At 44.8% G+C, this 13172-nt stretch overlaps 2 protein-coding genes across 4 annotated transcripts; both read left to right on the plus strand.

Annotated features, from left to right (window-relative positions):
• Window positions 1-639: 639 nt before the first annotated feature.
• Window positions 640-2342, plus strand: LOC118086170 (forkhead box protein G1-like). The gene has a single exon (XM_035117484.2). It carries the CDS (start codon window positions 1308-1310, stop codon window positions 2319-2321), a length of 1014 nt encoding a protein of 337 aa, XP_034973375.1. The 5' UTR covers window positions 640-1307; the 3' UTR covers window positions 2322-2342.
• An 8077-nt stretch (window positions 2343-10419) lies between these two features.
• SNRPD2 (small nuclear ribonucleoprotein D2 polypeptide) lies at window positions 10420-12866 on the plus strand. 3 transcript variants are annotated; one of them, XM_088672699.1, is made up of 3 exons: window positions 10420-10580; window positions 11696-11875; window positions 12393-12866. In XM_088672699.1, exons 2-3 carry the CDS (start codon window positions 11724-11726, stop codon window positions 12565-12567), a joined length of 327 nt encoding a protein of 108 aa, XP_088528825.1. In that variant the 5' UTR covers window positions 10420-10580; window positions 11696-11723; the 3' UTR covers window positions 12568-12866. The 3 variants fall into 3 exon arrangements, with proteins under 3 accessions (XP_088528825.1, XP_088528826.1, XP_034976881.1); XM_088672700.1 differs by having other exon boundaries at window positions 10420-10576; XM_035120990.3 differs by having other exon boundaries at window positions 10420-10493.
• Window positions 12867-13172: the final 306 nt, after the last annotated feature.

Here is a 13172-nt window from a genome sequence, read left to right on the forward strand (position 1 = left end):
GTTGTACTCCACATTAGTCAGAGCAGTTCTGTTCAAATTAATGGACATTTACTAACACAGGTCCCTTAACTTCAGTGAGTCTACTCTGAGTATAACTTTGTTGAAGGCAGCCCATTCTCTCTCTCCCCCCTCCAGTTTATTATCACAACAACCCTGTGAGGTAGGTCAGGCTGAGAGAAAGTGACTGGTCTAAGCCCACCCAGTGAGCTCCATGACTTTATTGTGGGTAGATATAAGATCAGGGAAATGGCCCATTTAGACCAGCATCCTTGTTCTCACAGTGGCCAAATAGCTGCCTCAATGGGAAGCTTGCAAGCAGGTCCTGAGCACAAGAACATTATCCCCAGCTGCGAATCCCAGCGTCTGGCATCGAGAGACACGTTATCTATGATACGGGAGGTAGGGAGCAGCCATCACAGCCAGCCTTTTCATCTGTGATTTTATCTAATCCAGGCATCCCCAAACTCGGCCCTCCAGATGTTTTGGGACTACAATTCCCATCATCCCTGACCACTGGTCCTGTTAGCTAGGGATGATGGGAGTTGTAGTCCCAAAACAGCTGGAGGGCCGAGTTTGGGGATGCCTGATCTAATCCCCTTTTAAAACCATCTTGTGGTGTTGAAACCCATAGTTCTGTGGCAGTGCATTCCATAGGTAGCAAATCTCAGTGTGTCTCTGTGTCTGTGTGTACACCTCTTGATTCCTTGAAGGAAAGATAGGGGAGCAATGAATGCCATCATCATATCTATGTTAATCTGGGCAGGATAGTATATTTGCACTTCTTTGGGAGGCGAGAAAGGGGATGCCATCATCATGGATAAATCAACAGTGTGTTAGAGATGGCAGTTGACAGCAGTATGATTTTGAGATTTCAGCAATGGACTATTAAACGCTAATTTCCGATCATACCGACGCTTGGCCTCTGGACCAAATCAATACTTTTCTTCCCAATGAACTTAACAAAGTGCACATTTCAGCAGAGGGCGTGTCAATGGCGGCCTTGGTAATCAAAGCTGGAGAACTGCAATCTTGTTTCCACTGCCACCCGCAAATGAGTGAAGATTTGGAGAGGGTTTGGCCAGCAGCGTCACAAAGGTGGGATTGGCTAGAGAGCAAGAGGCCCAGCCACTTTGACTGGCTTAAAAAGAGAGGGAATTTGGTGGCGTCGATGGCAGTGGATGAGATGGGAGTGGCTACTTTGCCTCCGGCGTTAAGCAAAACATCCAGTTGATTTGCTGGCCAGGTTGACTGGGACTGTTGGCCAGACCTGGGAAGGCCCCAGCGACGTCCACCTTCTCTTATGAGTGATGGAAGGGTTAAACACAAACAGCTGGGTCCTGAAATCTCCATTCAGCATCACTAACCTACTCCAAGATGTGGCCTCAAGCGGCGCTCCCAAGGGACCACTGTCATCACCGTTGTTGAGGGAAGACGAGGATGTCGTCGTAGCAGCAGCAGCCGCTGGTGAGGAACGGCAGAGGTTGAGAAAAGAGGATCTTTCTGGCGAAAGGAGAGGGAAGCACGAGAAGCCGCCTTTCAGCTACAATGCCCTGATCATGATGGCCATCCGCCAGAGCCCAGAAAAGCGCTTGACTCTCAATGGCATCTACGAGTTCATCATGGGCAGCTTCCCTTACTACAAGGAGAACAAGCAAGGCTGGCAGAACTCCATCCGCCACAATCTCAGCCTCAACAATTGCTTTGTCAAGGTGCCCCGGCACTACAACGATCCTGGCAAGGGCAACTACTGGATGCTCGACCCTTCCAGCGAGGACGTCTTCATCGGAGGCGCCACCGGAAAGCTGCGCAGGAGGCCGTCCACTTCCCGGACCAAGCTGGCTTTCAGGAGAGGAGCTCGGCTGACTTCGGCTGGGGTGACCCTGGCTGGATCTCTCTACTGGCCTTTGCCTCCTCTTTACAGTGCCTCCTCAGCCTACCTGAGCCACCCCCCTGGCAACTTCTCTTCCATTTTCTCCCACCAGGCTATTTCTCCTCCAGTGGGGCACAGACAGATGGAAGTAGAGAGCTCCTACAGCAACCACCAGCAGATTGCCACAGCGATGTTGGCCTCGGCCATCCCCTGCAGCCTCTCCTCACCCGACTGCCAGGACTCCTGCTCTATCAATTTCCTGGCCAGACAGGCGAATTACATCTTCTCTCAGAGACATCACACCTTGCCTCAGGCTGTCCTCCCATCCAAAGCCACCAGAGATCTCCTCGGAAGAGGTCCTCCAACTTTCCCCGGGCGGCTTTCTCCAGAGCTCCCAAGCTACTTTGCTTTTCAGAATCAGGGTGTTCCTTTTCATCCAAGCCTGCCTTGACTGTATACCCCACAAGCCTCTTCTTCCCTGAAAGAAACATTATTATTTTTTAATTCTTGCCTGCTAATATTTGAACCTAGTCAGCCTCCTGTTGTGCTGTGTGCTGCATGGTTTTCCACCCGTGGTCCATGAAAAACTCTGGAGAAATGTTGACTTTTCACCCCACCTGTTTCCCTCTGACCCTTCACTGTCTTTTCTGGTGAAAGTGAGGGCATCTATCAATGTTTACCAACATGAACTAATTTCTTCGAATGCCTCTCGCTAACCGGAACTATGAGAAAAATTTTGAGGGCTAAGGCAAGTCAGCAAGCTTCCAGTGTAGCTCCGAGCTCTGCTTTGCTGCCGACATTTGGCATCAAGACTGGCACTCTGAACGCCGAGTGAAACAGAATTGCCCCAGCAGGTGCCAGTCGGTTTTGATGCCCATAAATTCTGCACATTTTCCCTTGCCTTGACTCCACTTCCACCCTCCCAATGCCTTTGATTAACGTACTGAATAATAGGGCGGACTTCTGAACAGGCACAAATGAACAGCAGTAGCTGCCTGCTTCCTTGCAGAGCATGAAACGTACCATGCCCAAACCTTCACCCAGCAAAGTTCTGACTTAGCTGGGCTGCTGGGATTCAGCTGTTAAGCCTCTCCTGCAATTACAACCTTTGAGCTGTGCCATCCTGCAGGGCACATCGGATTAGGAGCGATCGCAATCAGCCAGACTTGTGTGGGGCTAAATATGTTTAAGGCTGAAGAGCCAATGTGGCAGGTTCGGGTGTTGGTTTTTTTTATTGGTAATTCATAAGCAGCATCAACGTGCAGAGCATTTTTCGGGGTGGGGTGGGGTGTGTGGAACCAGCAGATCCCTATCCCCCAAGGAGCTTAGGCTATAAATTTCATCAGTGAAAGTAATAGCAGACGATGGGAATGGGAGAGAGAGGAGAAAACACAGTTTGATTGCGCTTAAGTGTCCAGCCTTCTCATCTGCAGCTGTAGTGCATGGTCTGGAACAAAGAAGAATCCCAGGGCAAGGCAGGTATGTCATCCGTCCCCCCCTCCACCCGAGCATCTCTGTAGGCAATGCAGGCAGCCAGCAGGTTGAATACACAACTTGCAGTGGTTCACACAACTCACTGGGATCACCACAGGGCAAAGTGCCCCATGTTTCTGGACCTGGGAGATTACCAGTGCAATAATGCCTTGCTGAATCGGGCCCAAAGGCCCACCTAGTCTAGCATCATGTCTCCAGCAGGAATGGCTAGGAATCAGTGGCGCACTGCTTCTAAACAGGGACATGTAATTTATAATTATCAATGGCTGATGGACATTCAGAGACTTGCCTTCTTTGCAAATCTAACTTTTTTTAAAAAAATAAAAAAAACAGTATCAAATTCACTGTCTGGTCATCAGCACAGCTTGCGTCAACGAATTGCTAAAGTTAATTATGTGAAGCATGTCATTTGTGCATAACCAGCCAATCGGCTTAATTGGAAGAGGCTAAAAATATGCTGTTTTGACAGAGATGGAGGGTAATTGCTTGATGCTTGCTTGTTCTCTGGAGCAACACATCCAATCTTCAGAATTTGAGGTACTGGAGAAAATGCAGTAAGGTTGCAGTTCTAAGCGTTTGACAGAAAAACCTACTAAATGTGCTCAGTAGGATTTGCACACAAAAGAGTGTGTCAGAATGTGCAAATTCCCTTCTGGATTAAATTGCTTTGTGAATCAGGCTCCAGTATCCTCAGATTTCTGCTGGACTTAATTCTAAGTAATTAATTGCGCTTTTAATTGCCGCTTGATAATTGATACCCCAGCCCTGAACACATTTACACAAGGGATCAAAACAATCAAGTCCCATTGATTTAAGGGTTGTGGTTTTAGGCTCTGTGGGTTTGGTAGTGAGTTTAGAGACCATCAATTTCTATAGTACATTTATTCCAAAGATTTTGCAGTGATTGTAATAGTACAATTAATTAGTTCCTACAGTGTGTGTGTGTTTATCCTTTATTCATGTGAGTTTGTGTGTTTTACGACCCTTCATTCAGAGAAAACACAAACTCTTCATGTGCGGCAAGAACTTTGGCTTGGAAACATCACACCCTCAGGGAGCCAAGTTCAATTTATATCATTCAACTATTCTGATTTTTACTTTAATGTGCATGTCTAAGATTTGGCTGTTTCAAGATTTGGCTGAGACAGATGATATGTTCAAAATGATATGTTCATTACAATTACCGGTAATGTTTTAGGACATAATAAATCTTCTTCTTCTTCATGGCTATTTTTAATGGAAAAGCTCAAATGTGCAAACTGAGGCTAATTTTTAGGGTGCTTTGCTTGCTTATCTACATTATTTCCAAACTGTGCACTAGTTTGAATTGGGGTGGGTGGGAAGAGAGGATGAAATCCATCAAGCATGTCTCCTGTCCATAAAACCGATAAACATGTGATATGCACAGGAACTGTGTGATAAGTAGACTTGTAATTTTGATGAAATTAATTGTGTTTGCATGGGAGAGAGGAGCTCCGTGGAATGCACCTTAAAACGTCCGATATCACGAACCACAACTGAGTTTTACCTGCGTGAATCAATCCCACAATAAAGATACTTACTGATCCATTTGTTTCCCAAACCCAACGGCCGTGTTTGATTGTGAACTTTTGTGCCGTTTCATTTTGGTCAGTACAAGGATCAAGGAATTGAGATGCAGGGACCATTAGGAAAGGAAGCAAAAATCAAACTGCCATTGTAATTGCGCCATTATACAAATCTGTGGTGCAACCGCATTTGAAATACTATGCATTTTTTAACAACAACAATAACAACAACAACAGTGGACAGGGGAAAGTTTTTCTCCCTCTTTCATAATACTAGAGCTCATGGGAATCTAATGAAACTGAATGTCGGAAGGTTCAGGACTGATAAAAGGAAGCCCTCCTTCACACAGCCCATGGAACTCCCTGCCACCAACTTGGGTGGCTTTAAAGAGAGGATTAGACAAATTCATGGAGCATAGGGCTACCGATGGCTACCAGCCACGATGGCTATATTCTGCCTCCACATTTGGAGGCAGTGATGCTTCTGAATGTCAGTTGCTGGAAGCCACGGCAGAGAGGAGAGGGCTCTCATGCTCGGATCCCGTTTGCGAGTTTTCCATGGGCATCTGGTTGGCCACTGTGAAAACAGGATGCTTGGCCAGATGGGCCACTGGCCTGATTCAGCAGGGTCTTCTTACGTTCTTAAGACTGACCGGCCTCACTCTAGCCCCACGAAACTGCGCAATTCATATACACAAACGGATCTATTTGAATACAGGCTCCCCATCCCCCAGATGACCTGTTTATTGAGCATTCCTCCTGATTTGCTTGCACAAGGTTTATGCAGAGGTTAGATTACATCTGGTCTTTAACAGGTTTATGTCTATATGTTGTTGTTGTTGTTGTTGTTGTTGTTGTTGTTGTTGTTGTTGTTGTTGTTGTTGTTGTTGTTGTATTTATGTCCTTCCCATCTGATTGGGTTTCCCCAGCCACTCTGGGCGGCTTCCAATAGATATAAACACATAATAAAACATCAAACATTAAAAACTTCCCTATACAGGGCTGCCTTCAGGTGTCTTCTAAAAGTCAGACAGTTGGAAATGTTTAAACCAGTATCTTTTATATGTTTTTTTAGAGCTTTCTGGACTTTATCCGTGTTGCTTTAATTTGTTTAACCTGTCTTCAAGTCCCAGTCTGGGAAGAAGGCAGCAAATATAGTAACAACAGCAACAATTTATCGATCATTCATTCTGATCTGTATGTGCGGCAATAAGCACTCCTCTCACTTTGCTTGTGGGATGTTTATACATCTTCCCATTAACCCATTGTTCGCCTCACACTTTCCAGGGGAGCATACTCATCGCTCTCTTAACCACGACAAGTTTGCGTGGAGTTTTTAAAAGTGGATTGGTTACACTGGAGCAACAAAGCGCTTTCACCCACTTTGATTGCACAAACCTACATAAAAACACAAACTGAGTCCCAACATGGGATGAGGGGCACGAGGTCAAGCACATATCATAATCCAACCCCGCTGAAAGGAATAAGTCCATCTTTAATGGGGGGAAAGATCTTACATTGTCCAAATCCTTTCAGCAGCTGACATGTAAAATTGTATGTCCGGTGTAGTAGTATATAAAACAAAGTTCCACCATACGGCACTGAACTATAGTGGCTTCTTGCTGCCTTGTACTAGGAGTATATATAGTTTTGAATAACTTGTGTTTTATAAACAAGGACCATAGGAATAATAAATTGATACAAATAAATAGACCAAGTCTTCTCATGTCATTTGTGTATCACAAAAATTACTAGGAGTATATTACGAATGATTCCCCCCCCCCCCCCCAAATGCAGTGATTGACCAATATTTACTATACCAAGCTTGTGGTATAAGGCAGTGGTTCTCAAGCTTTTTTCTCTGGGCCACACTTTCAGAATAAAAATTTGCTTCTGCCACACTGAATTTTTGATTGATAAGAAATACAGTGGAAAACAAAAAGAAGCAACTAGCAGTGCTTGGTTTATAACCTAGAACACACCTAGTTTATAATATGATCACGGGACATCCAGAAAGTGTAAAATAATGCAGCAACGTAAGAACATGAATCATTTCCAAAATATAATTATAAACGAGCCTCTTATATATGTACCGTAAGTACATATGAGAGGTGTGAGATTGCTTTTGCCAGGTAATCTCATTTATATTAGGTCTATTTTGAGACAGACAAACTCTCATCTCATCAACACAAATAAGTATTTTTTCTTTTCTGATCTTTCATATTTGTCAGACTTGGAAATCCCTGTTTGTGGAGAACTATAGAATAGCCAATGCTCTTCAAGAGAGAGACATGAATACTATTTCTGCTTGTATGGATACAGATAGCAATAGAGATGATAGAGATAAAGAGATACGACACCGAAATGTTTAAATGTTTATTTGATTGCCCTTGAATATTCCCACCATACTTGCCATGTTCTCCTGCCACATCCGTGTGGCATGCCACACCCTTTGAGAATCACTGGTCTAAGAATTGCAAATCAAGATGATGGACTATGCCAAAATAGCAAAACTAACTGGGAAGCTCAAAAATCAAGAAGACAAGAATTTTTAAAAAGAATGGGAAAAGTTTATAATTTATATACGAGACCACTGCAAACAGGTTAAAACATTGGCAGGGTTTTAATCACACTTATAAAGTAACGGAAACTATGGATGATTTAGAAGGAAAAATATTTGGATAAATATTGACATGCAGTTGTAATTATTTTTACTAGGACCCATGGAAGGGATGTGGGGGAGGTCAGGAGATTCAGAGTAATTGCAGTACAGTATTTGGATTTTGAATTGATGTTTGCTGTGCGTTTATATTTTTTATCAAATAAAAAATATTTTTTTAAAAAAGAGAACCACTGGTCTTAGGTCTTCTACAAGCCTTAGGTGCCATTATTGATATAATTTTATATATCTTAGATGAATGCCCATTTCTTTATCCAGCTAGACCATAGTACCAAGCTTCCTTGGACTCTCACCAAAGCAGGGAGTGCCCCCCACCCTCCATTCCTGTTGCGGCACCATGCCAGAGGGACACAAGCAAAACAGGCGCCTGCCCTTCAAGGGAGCTGCCTGAACACGCAGACATGTGAGATGGGGACGCAGCTGATGGTAACCAGAAGCTTCTGTGGATTAAACATAAACTCTCTCTCTTTCTGCCTGGCTGGCTGGCTGGCACCTGTTGACTTTTATGGTCCTCAACTCATCCACAAAGCACCAGCCACTTCCGTGCCCCTTGGGCGCAATGACACACCATTCATAAAAAGGGAGGCAAAGGCAGAATGTCCCGCTTTCCCTTAGGATGTCCCTATTTTCATCAGAGAAATGTTGGAGGGTAAAGTTAGGCGACCGCCAAGCCACGGAGATAAGTTAAATATACAACATTTAGAAGACATCTGAAGGCAGCCCCGTATAGGGAAGTTTTTAAATTTTATTATGTTTTTATATATGTTGGAAGCCGCCCAGAGTGGTTGGGGCAACCCAGTCAGATGGGAGGGCATTATTATTATTATTATTATTGAATAGGCTGTCCCTATTTTCATCAGAGAAATGTTGGAGAGTATGACAGATGAGGACAATATGGAATCACATGCACACTAGCTCCCTGTGCTGCCTGGAAAGAGTGGGATACAAATGTGAGGGATATAGTATTTGTTATTACTGTTACTCTCAGTACTTTCGGCAATCACAACCAAATTAAGGATAACCTTGGTCCCCACCTACAATCCTTCCCATAAATAGGGAGTAAGTTTAACAGCATAGAAGAGTCTAATCTCTTTCCAGTGGCCAACCAGATATATACACCCAGTGCTTTTTTCCTGAGGGGACGCAGGGGTACGCGTACCCCTAAACATTTTGTGAATCTAAGTTTGGCCTCATTGAGGGACTGTATTTCTATATTATAAACTTTTTTCTTTTTGGGGGGGAAAAAGCACTGCATACATCACAAGCAGGACACGAACGCAACAGCCCTTATTCACAAGATACTGTTATCTGAAATATATACATATAGCCTTTTTTGTGTGAGGGTACTCACTGGTGCAGAATGTTGTTGTTTAGTCGTGTCCGACTCTTTGTGACCCCATGGACCAGAGCACGCCAGGCACTCCTGTCTTCCACTGCCTCCCCCTGTTTGGTCAAACTCATGTTGGTAGCTTCAGGAACACTGTCCAACCATCTCATCCTCTGTCGTCCCCTTCTCCTTGTGCCCTCCATCTTTCCCAACATCAGGGTCTTTTCCAAGAATTCTTCTCTTCTCATGAGGTGGCCAAAGTATCGGAGCCTCAGCTTCAGGATCTGTCCTTCCAGTGAGCACTCAGGGCTGATTTCCTTAAGAATGGATAGGTTTGATCTTTTTGCAGTCCATGGGACTCTCAAGAGTCTTCTCCAGCACCATAATTCAAAAGCATCAATTCTTCGGCGATCAGCCTTCTTTATGGTCCAGCTCTCACTTCCATACATCACTACTGGGAAAACCATAGCTTTAACTATACTGGTGCAGAATACCATAACCTTTTTTTCCTGCCTGTGAAAGCCTTTTTATGCTGGCACCTGCTTTGACTGACATAAGCATCATTTTTTTCTTTTTTTGCCATTATGTGCTTGTTCAAAGCTTGTTTGCTCCTTCATAAACAGCCAATTCATTGAAAAAGCCAGCGTTGTGAGGAGTTTACTGCACTGGGCTGGGCGCATTCAAATCCCTACCCAATTATGTATGCCGTTGGGACCAGCCATTCTCTTTTTGGCCTGACCTACCTCTCAGGGTTCTTGAGAAGATAAAATAAAGGAGCAGGGGAAAGCTACATATGCCAACCTGAGTCTTTTGCGGTTTTTTTAATAAGGGGAATATGGAATATAAATGTAAAAAATAATAATGGTCGCCATCCGTTTTGAATTTCCCGGACAGACAGAATACTGCAGTTGGAAGCTGTGTCCAGGAAAATCCAGATGTATGGTAACCCATGTCGGAAGACTAGATTTTGGCGAATTTCCTTAAAAGTAGCTCAAAAACTTTTTTTTTTTAGAAAGAGATTTTTGAGAAAAACTAAAGCAAGTTCAACAACTTTGCTCAAAAACGCTCAACAACTTTTGTGTCCGGATTTTCACTTTTCGAAATATGATAAGCATCCTTTCCCTCTATTTTTGCTGCGGATTGACTGATTTAGGAACGCCCTTCCTCCATTATAAATGGATTATTATTATTATTATTATTATTATTATTATTATTATTATTATTAAGGTGCATTCCCCCCCCCCACAAAAGTACAATGTCTGCAGGTCAGATTTAAGAAGGTCCAACAGGGGCTTCTTCCCCAGGAAGTGCACTGGAACCCAAGCGAGTAAATATCCCACAGGCAGGGCAAAGCCGTTCGCGGGGTGTTTTGCCTCTTCTAGCGCGCCGTAGGCGCAAAGCCATAGAGACGGTAGGTAGGCCGAGAAGGGCCGAGAAGTAGGCTTGGAAATGGCCTTACAGCGCGTGCGCGGCCCCGGAAGCGGAAGCCTGGGAAGTTGCTCACATTTGCAAACCCGCGACAGAGCACTTCGGCGCGCGAGTCGACGGCTAGGAAGAGGATAAGGGAGCAGCCATGTGAGAAGGCGGCGGCTGCGAACGGGCCAGGGATGGGGGTGGAAGAGAAGGAGCCCGGTTTTTGGGAGGAGGTCCCCTTTCTTGTGGGTCAGGATTTGGGGGGGGGCTCGTCTCCACTATACAGTAAATATTCGAATAGGCGCCCCTGTTTAAGAGCGTTATACAGTAATTACTGCCATATTTATTTATGTCCCACCTTCTTCCCTTACAGGGACTCAAGAAGGCTTACAAAGAGAGAGAGAGAGAGCGAGCAGCTAAAAACATAGTGGGGGTAGTGGTGGAAACCAGTCATTCAAAAAGCATTCATGGAATTAAATGGTTCCCGCTGCCTTTTTAGAAAGGCTACCCCCAGCTCTCCCCTCCGCCCCCTGACACCATCCTCTTCTCTGCCTCCCCTTTTCTCGTGCACCTTGGCCGTTTGACAGTGGGAAGGGGGAGTCACGGCCTTCATGCGCTACCTGTGGGCTTCCCTTACAAGCAGCTGGTTGGCCATCTTAAAAACAAAATGCTGGGGCTCGATGCCTCCCCCTCCCCGCTTTGGTCTGATCCAGCTACTGGCCTCTTCCTCACGCCCAGTGTCCCCAGGTTCTTCCCTCTTGGCTTATTTGGTTGCTTCCCAGTGGCTAGTTGAATAATTTTGCCGATTCAGATGGGAGGGTCCCGTGTTAGCATGTTTCCATCAACCCTGCCTTTACAGTACTTTGGTAAAGGGCGCTATGTAGCAAAGTAATTGGGTGCATATTTTAAAGGAACCACCTTAGAGTTTGTGGCTCTTAACTTGTTTTAAAACTGTTTTTTAATATTGTGTTTTGATTGCTGTAATCTGCCCTGGGACCGTAGAGTGAAGGGTGGGTAAATAACAACAACAGTTAGGATAATAACAGTTAGTTATGAGCAGCAGAGATTTTGCTTCCACACTAATCCCATCGCTCCCCTGCACAGATTTTTGATGGGTTGTTTCTACTGCCTTAAATTGTTTGAGTGGAGGAATAATGATTATTAGTACAGTAGTTAGGCTCTTTCTCTTTTTTCTTCTTCCACCGCCCCTGCCCCACGGTGCTTCTTCCATGCTTGTGATGAAAGGATGAGTTGTATAACCACTAGAATATATTTTATATTGCCAAGTCACATTTAGTTGGTGCTGGTTGTCGTGCACCAGATATCCTGTTATCCTGGGACTTGACTCTTTTCTTCCTCCTCAGGAGCCTCTTAAACAAGCCCAAGAGTGAGATGACCCCAGAGGAGCTGCAGAAGAGAGAGGAGGAAGAGTTCAACACGGGGCCCCTTTCTGTTCTCACCCAGTCTGTGAAAAACAATACTCAGGTGCTGATCAACTGTCGAAACAACAAGAAGCTGCTTGGCCGGGTCAAAGCCTTTGACAGGTAGGATTCTCTGTTGTTTGCTCGGAAGTAAATAAAGCCAGATTAAGTTCAGACTTTCAAAATAAGTGGCAGATTTCCCGGTTTAAGTTTTCCTCTTGGTAGTTCCATCTCATTCAGAAGTTCAGGGAGAGGAGTGTTGGCCCAGGAGAGGGGGTTCTCTGGCAGCCCCAGAGTTGTGGAATGCTCTCCCCACAATGATGTGTCTGGTTTCTTCATTACAGAGCTTTCAGCGAATGCTGAATATGCATCTCTTTACCCTGGTCTTTGTCAACTGAGATGTGTGTTTATACTGCCCATCCTATTACTGCAGCGATAATCCGTTTATAAATTTAACAATAGTATAATTTGTGCACTCGGAATTAAACAGTTCCCCTTTGAAGTTCTTCTGGACACTCTAGTCTAGAGAATGGGGGTGTTCCTTGGTCACAGAGAGAGGGATGTTTTGTTCCCTCCCCATTTGTTGGGAGCAGGAAAGAGAGAGCCTTGCATCCAGGTAACAGCTTCCTCTCCCCACCAGGCATTGCAACATGGTGTTGGAAAACGTTAAGGAGATGTGGACAGAGGTGCCCAAGAGTGGGAAAGGCAAGAAGAAATCGAAACCTGTCAACAAGGACCGCTACATCTCCAAGATGTTCCTGCGTGGAGATTCAGTCATTGTGGTGCTGAGGAACCCCCTAATTGCTGGCAAATAATAGGCTGTCAGCAGGCTGTAGGTGCTTGAGAGCCTAGTCCAGCAAAGAGCTGTCTTTGGGGTAAACACCAAGAGACTGTTATGGTTCGCTGATGGCTTTAGCCAATAGCATCTTCTTAGCAGCTGCCTGCTCTTTGAATCATTTTTGTGCCACGAGTATTCAGTACCCCGATGAAAGAAAGTGCAAGGCTTCTTGCTATTCATAGAGCTGGCAGATGTATTTTCCAATCCCAGACACCTGGTTATGTTCATATATGTGGCCTGATGACCTTTTCTTTTGTAATAAACATTTTGTTACAATCCTCTTTCTGCTTTTTTGTCTGGCACAGGCTCTTCTGCCTGGTGAAATTTCTGATGGCAATGAAGGGGATGGGAATCTTGTGGCTGGTGGGAGCTGAGCTGTGGGTTACATGCTTGGAGCCTGAAGTCCTCTGCTCAGAGAGGGCGTTAGGTAGGACAAGAAGCCACTGAAAGCTTTTGACTTCTCCCCCTGAGATAGGTCTATCTCTATCCTCTCACCTTATCAGCATTCCCTACAGTTGACCAGCAAGTGCAGCAAAACATCTTCCTTATCTGGTATGAGAACAAAAGTTGTGTTCTGGGCCC

The sequence above is a fragment of the Zootoca vivipara genome, chromosome 6 (assembly GCF_965207765.1).
Source record: "Zootoca vivipara chromosome 6, rZooViv2.hap1.1, whole genome shotgun sequence".
NCBI lineage: Eukaryota > Metazoa > Chordata > Lepidosauria > Squamata > Lacertidae > Zootoca > Zootoca vivipara.

What these genes read in the sequence shown, in the direction of transcription:
- LOC118086170 (XM_035117484.2), top strand. Translation starts at nt 1,308, where the DNA reads ATGGAAGGGTTAAACACAAACAGCTGGGTCCTGAAATCTCCATTCAGC.
- SNRPD2 (XM_035120990.3), top strand. An exon ending in CGGGTCAAAGCCTTTGACAG is followed by an intron (nt 11,876 to 12,392) that starts GTAGGATTCTCT and finishes TCTCCCCACCAG; the next exon opens with GCATTGCAACATGGTGTTGG.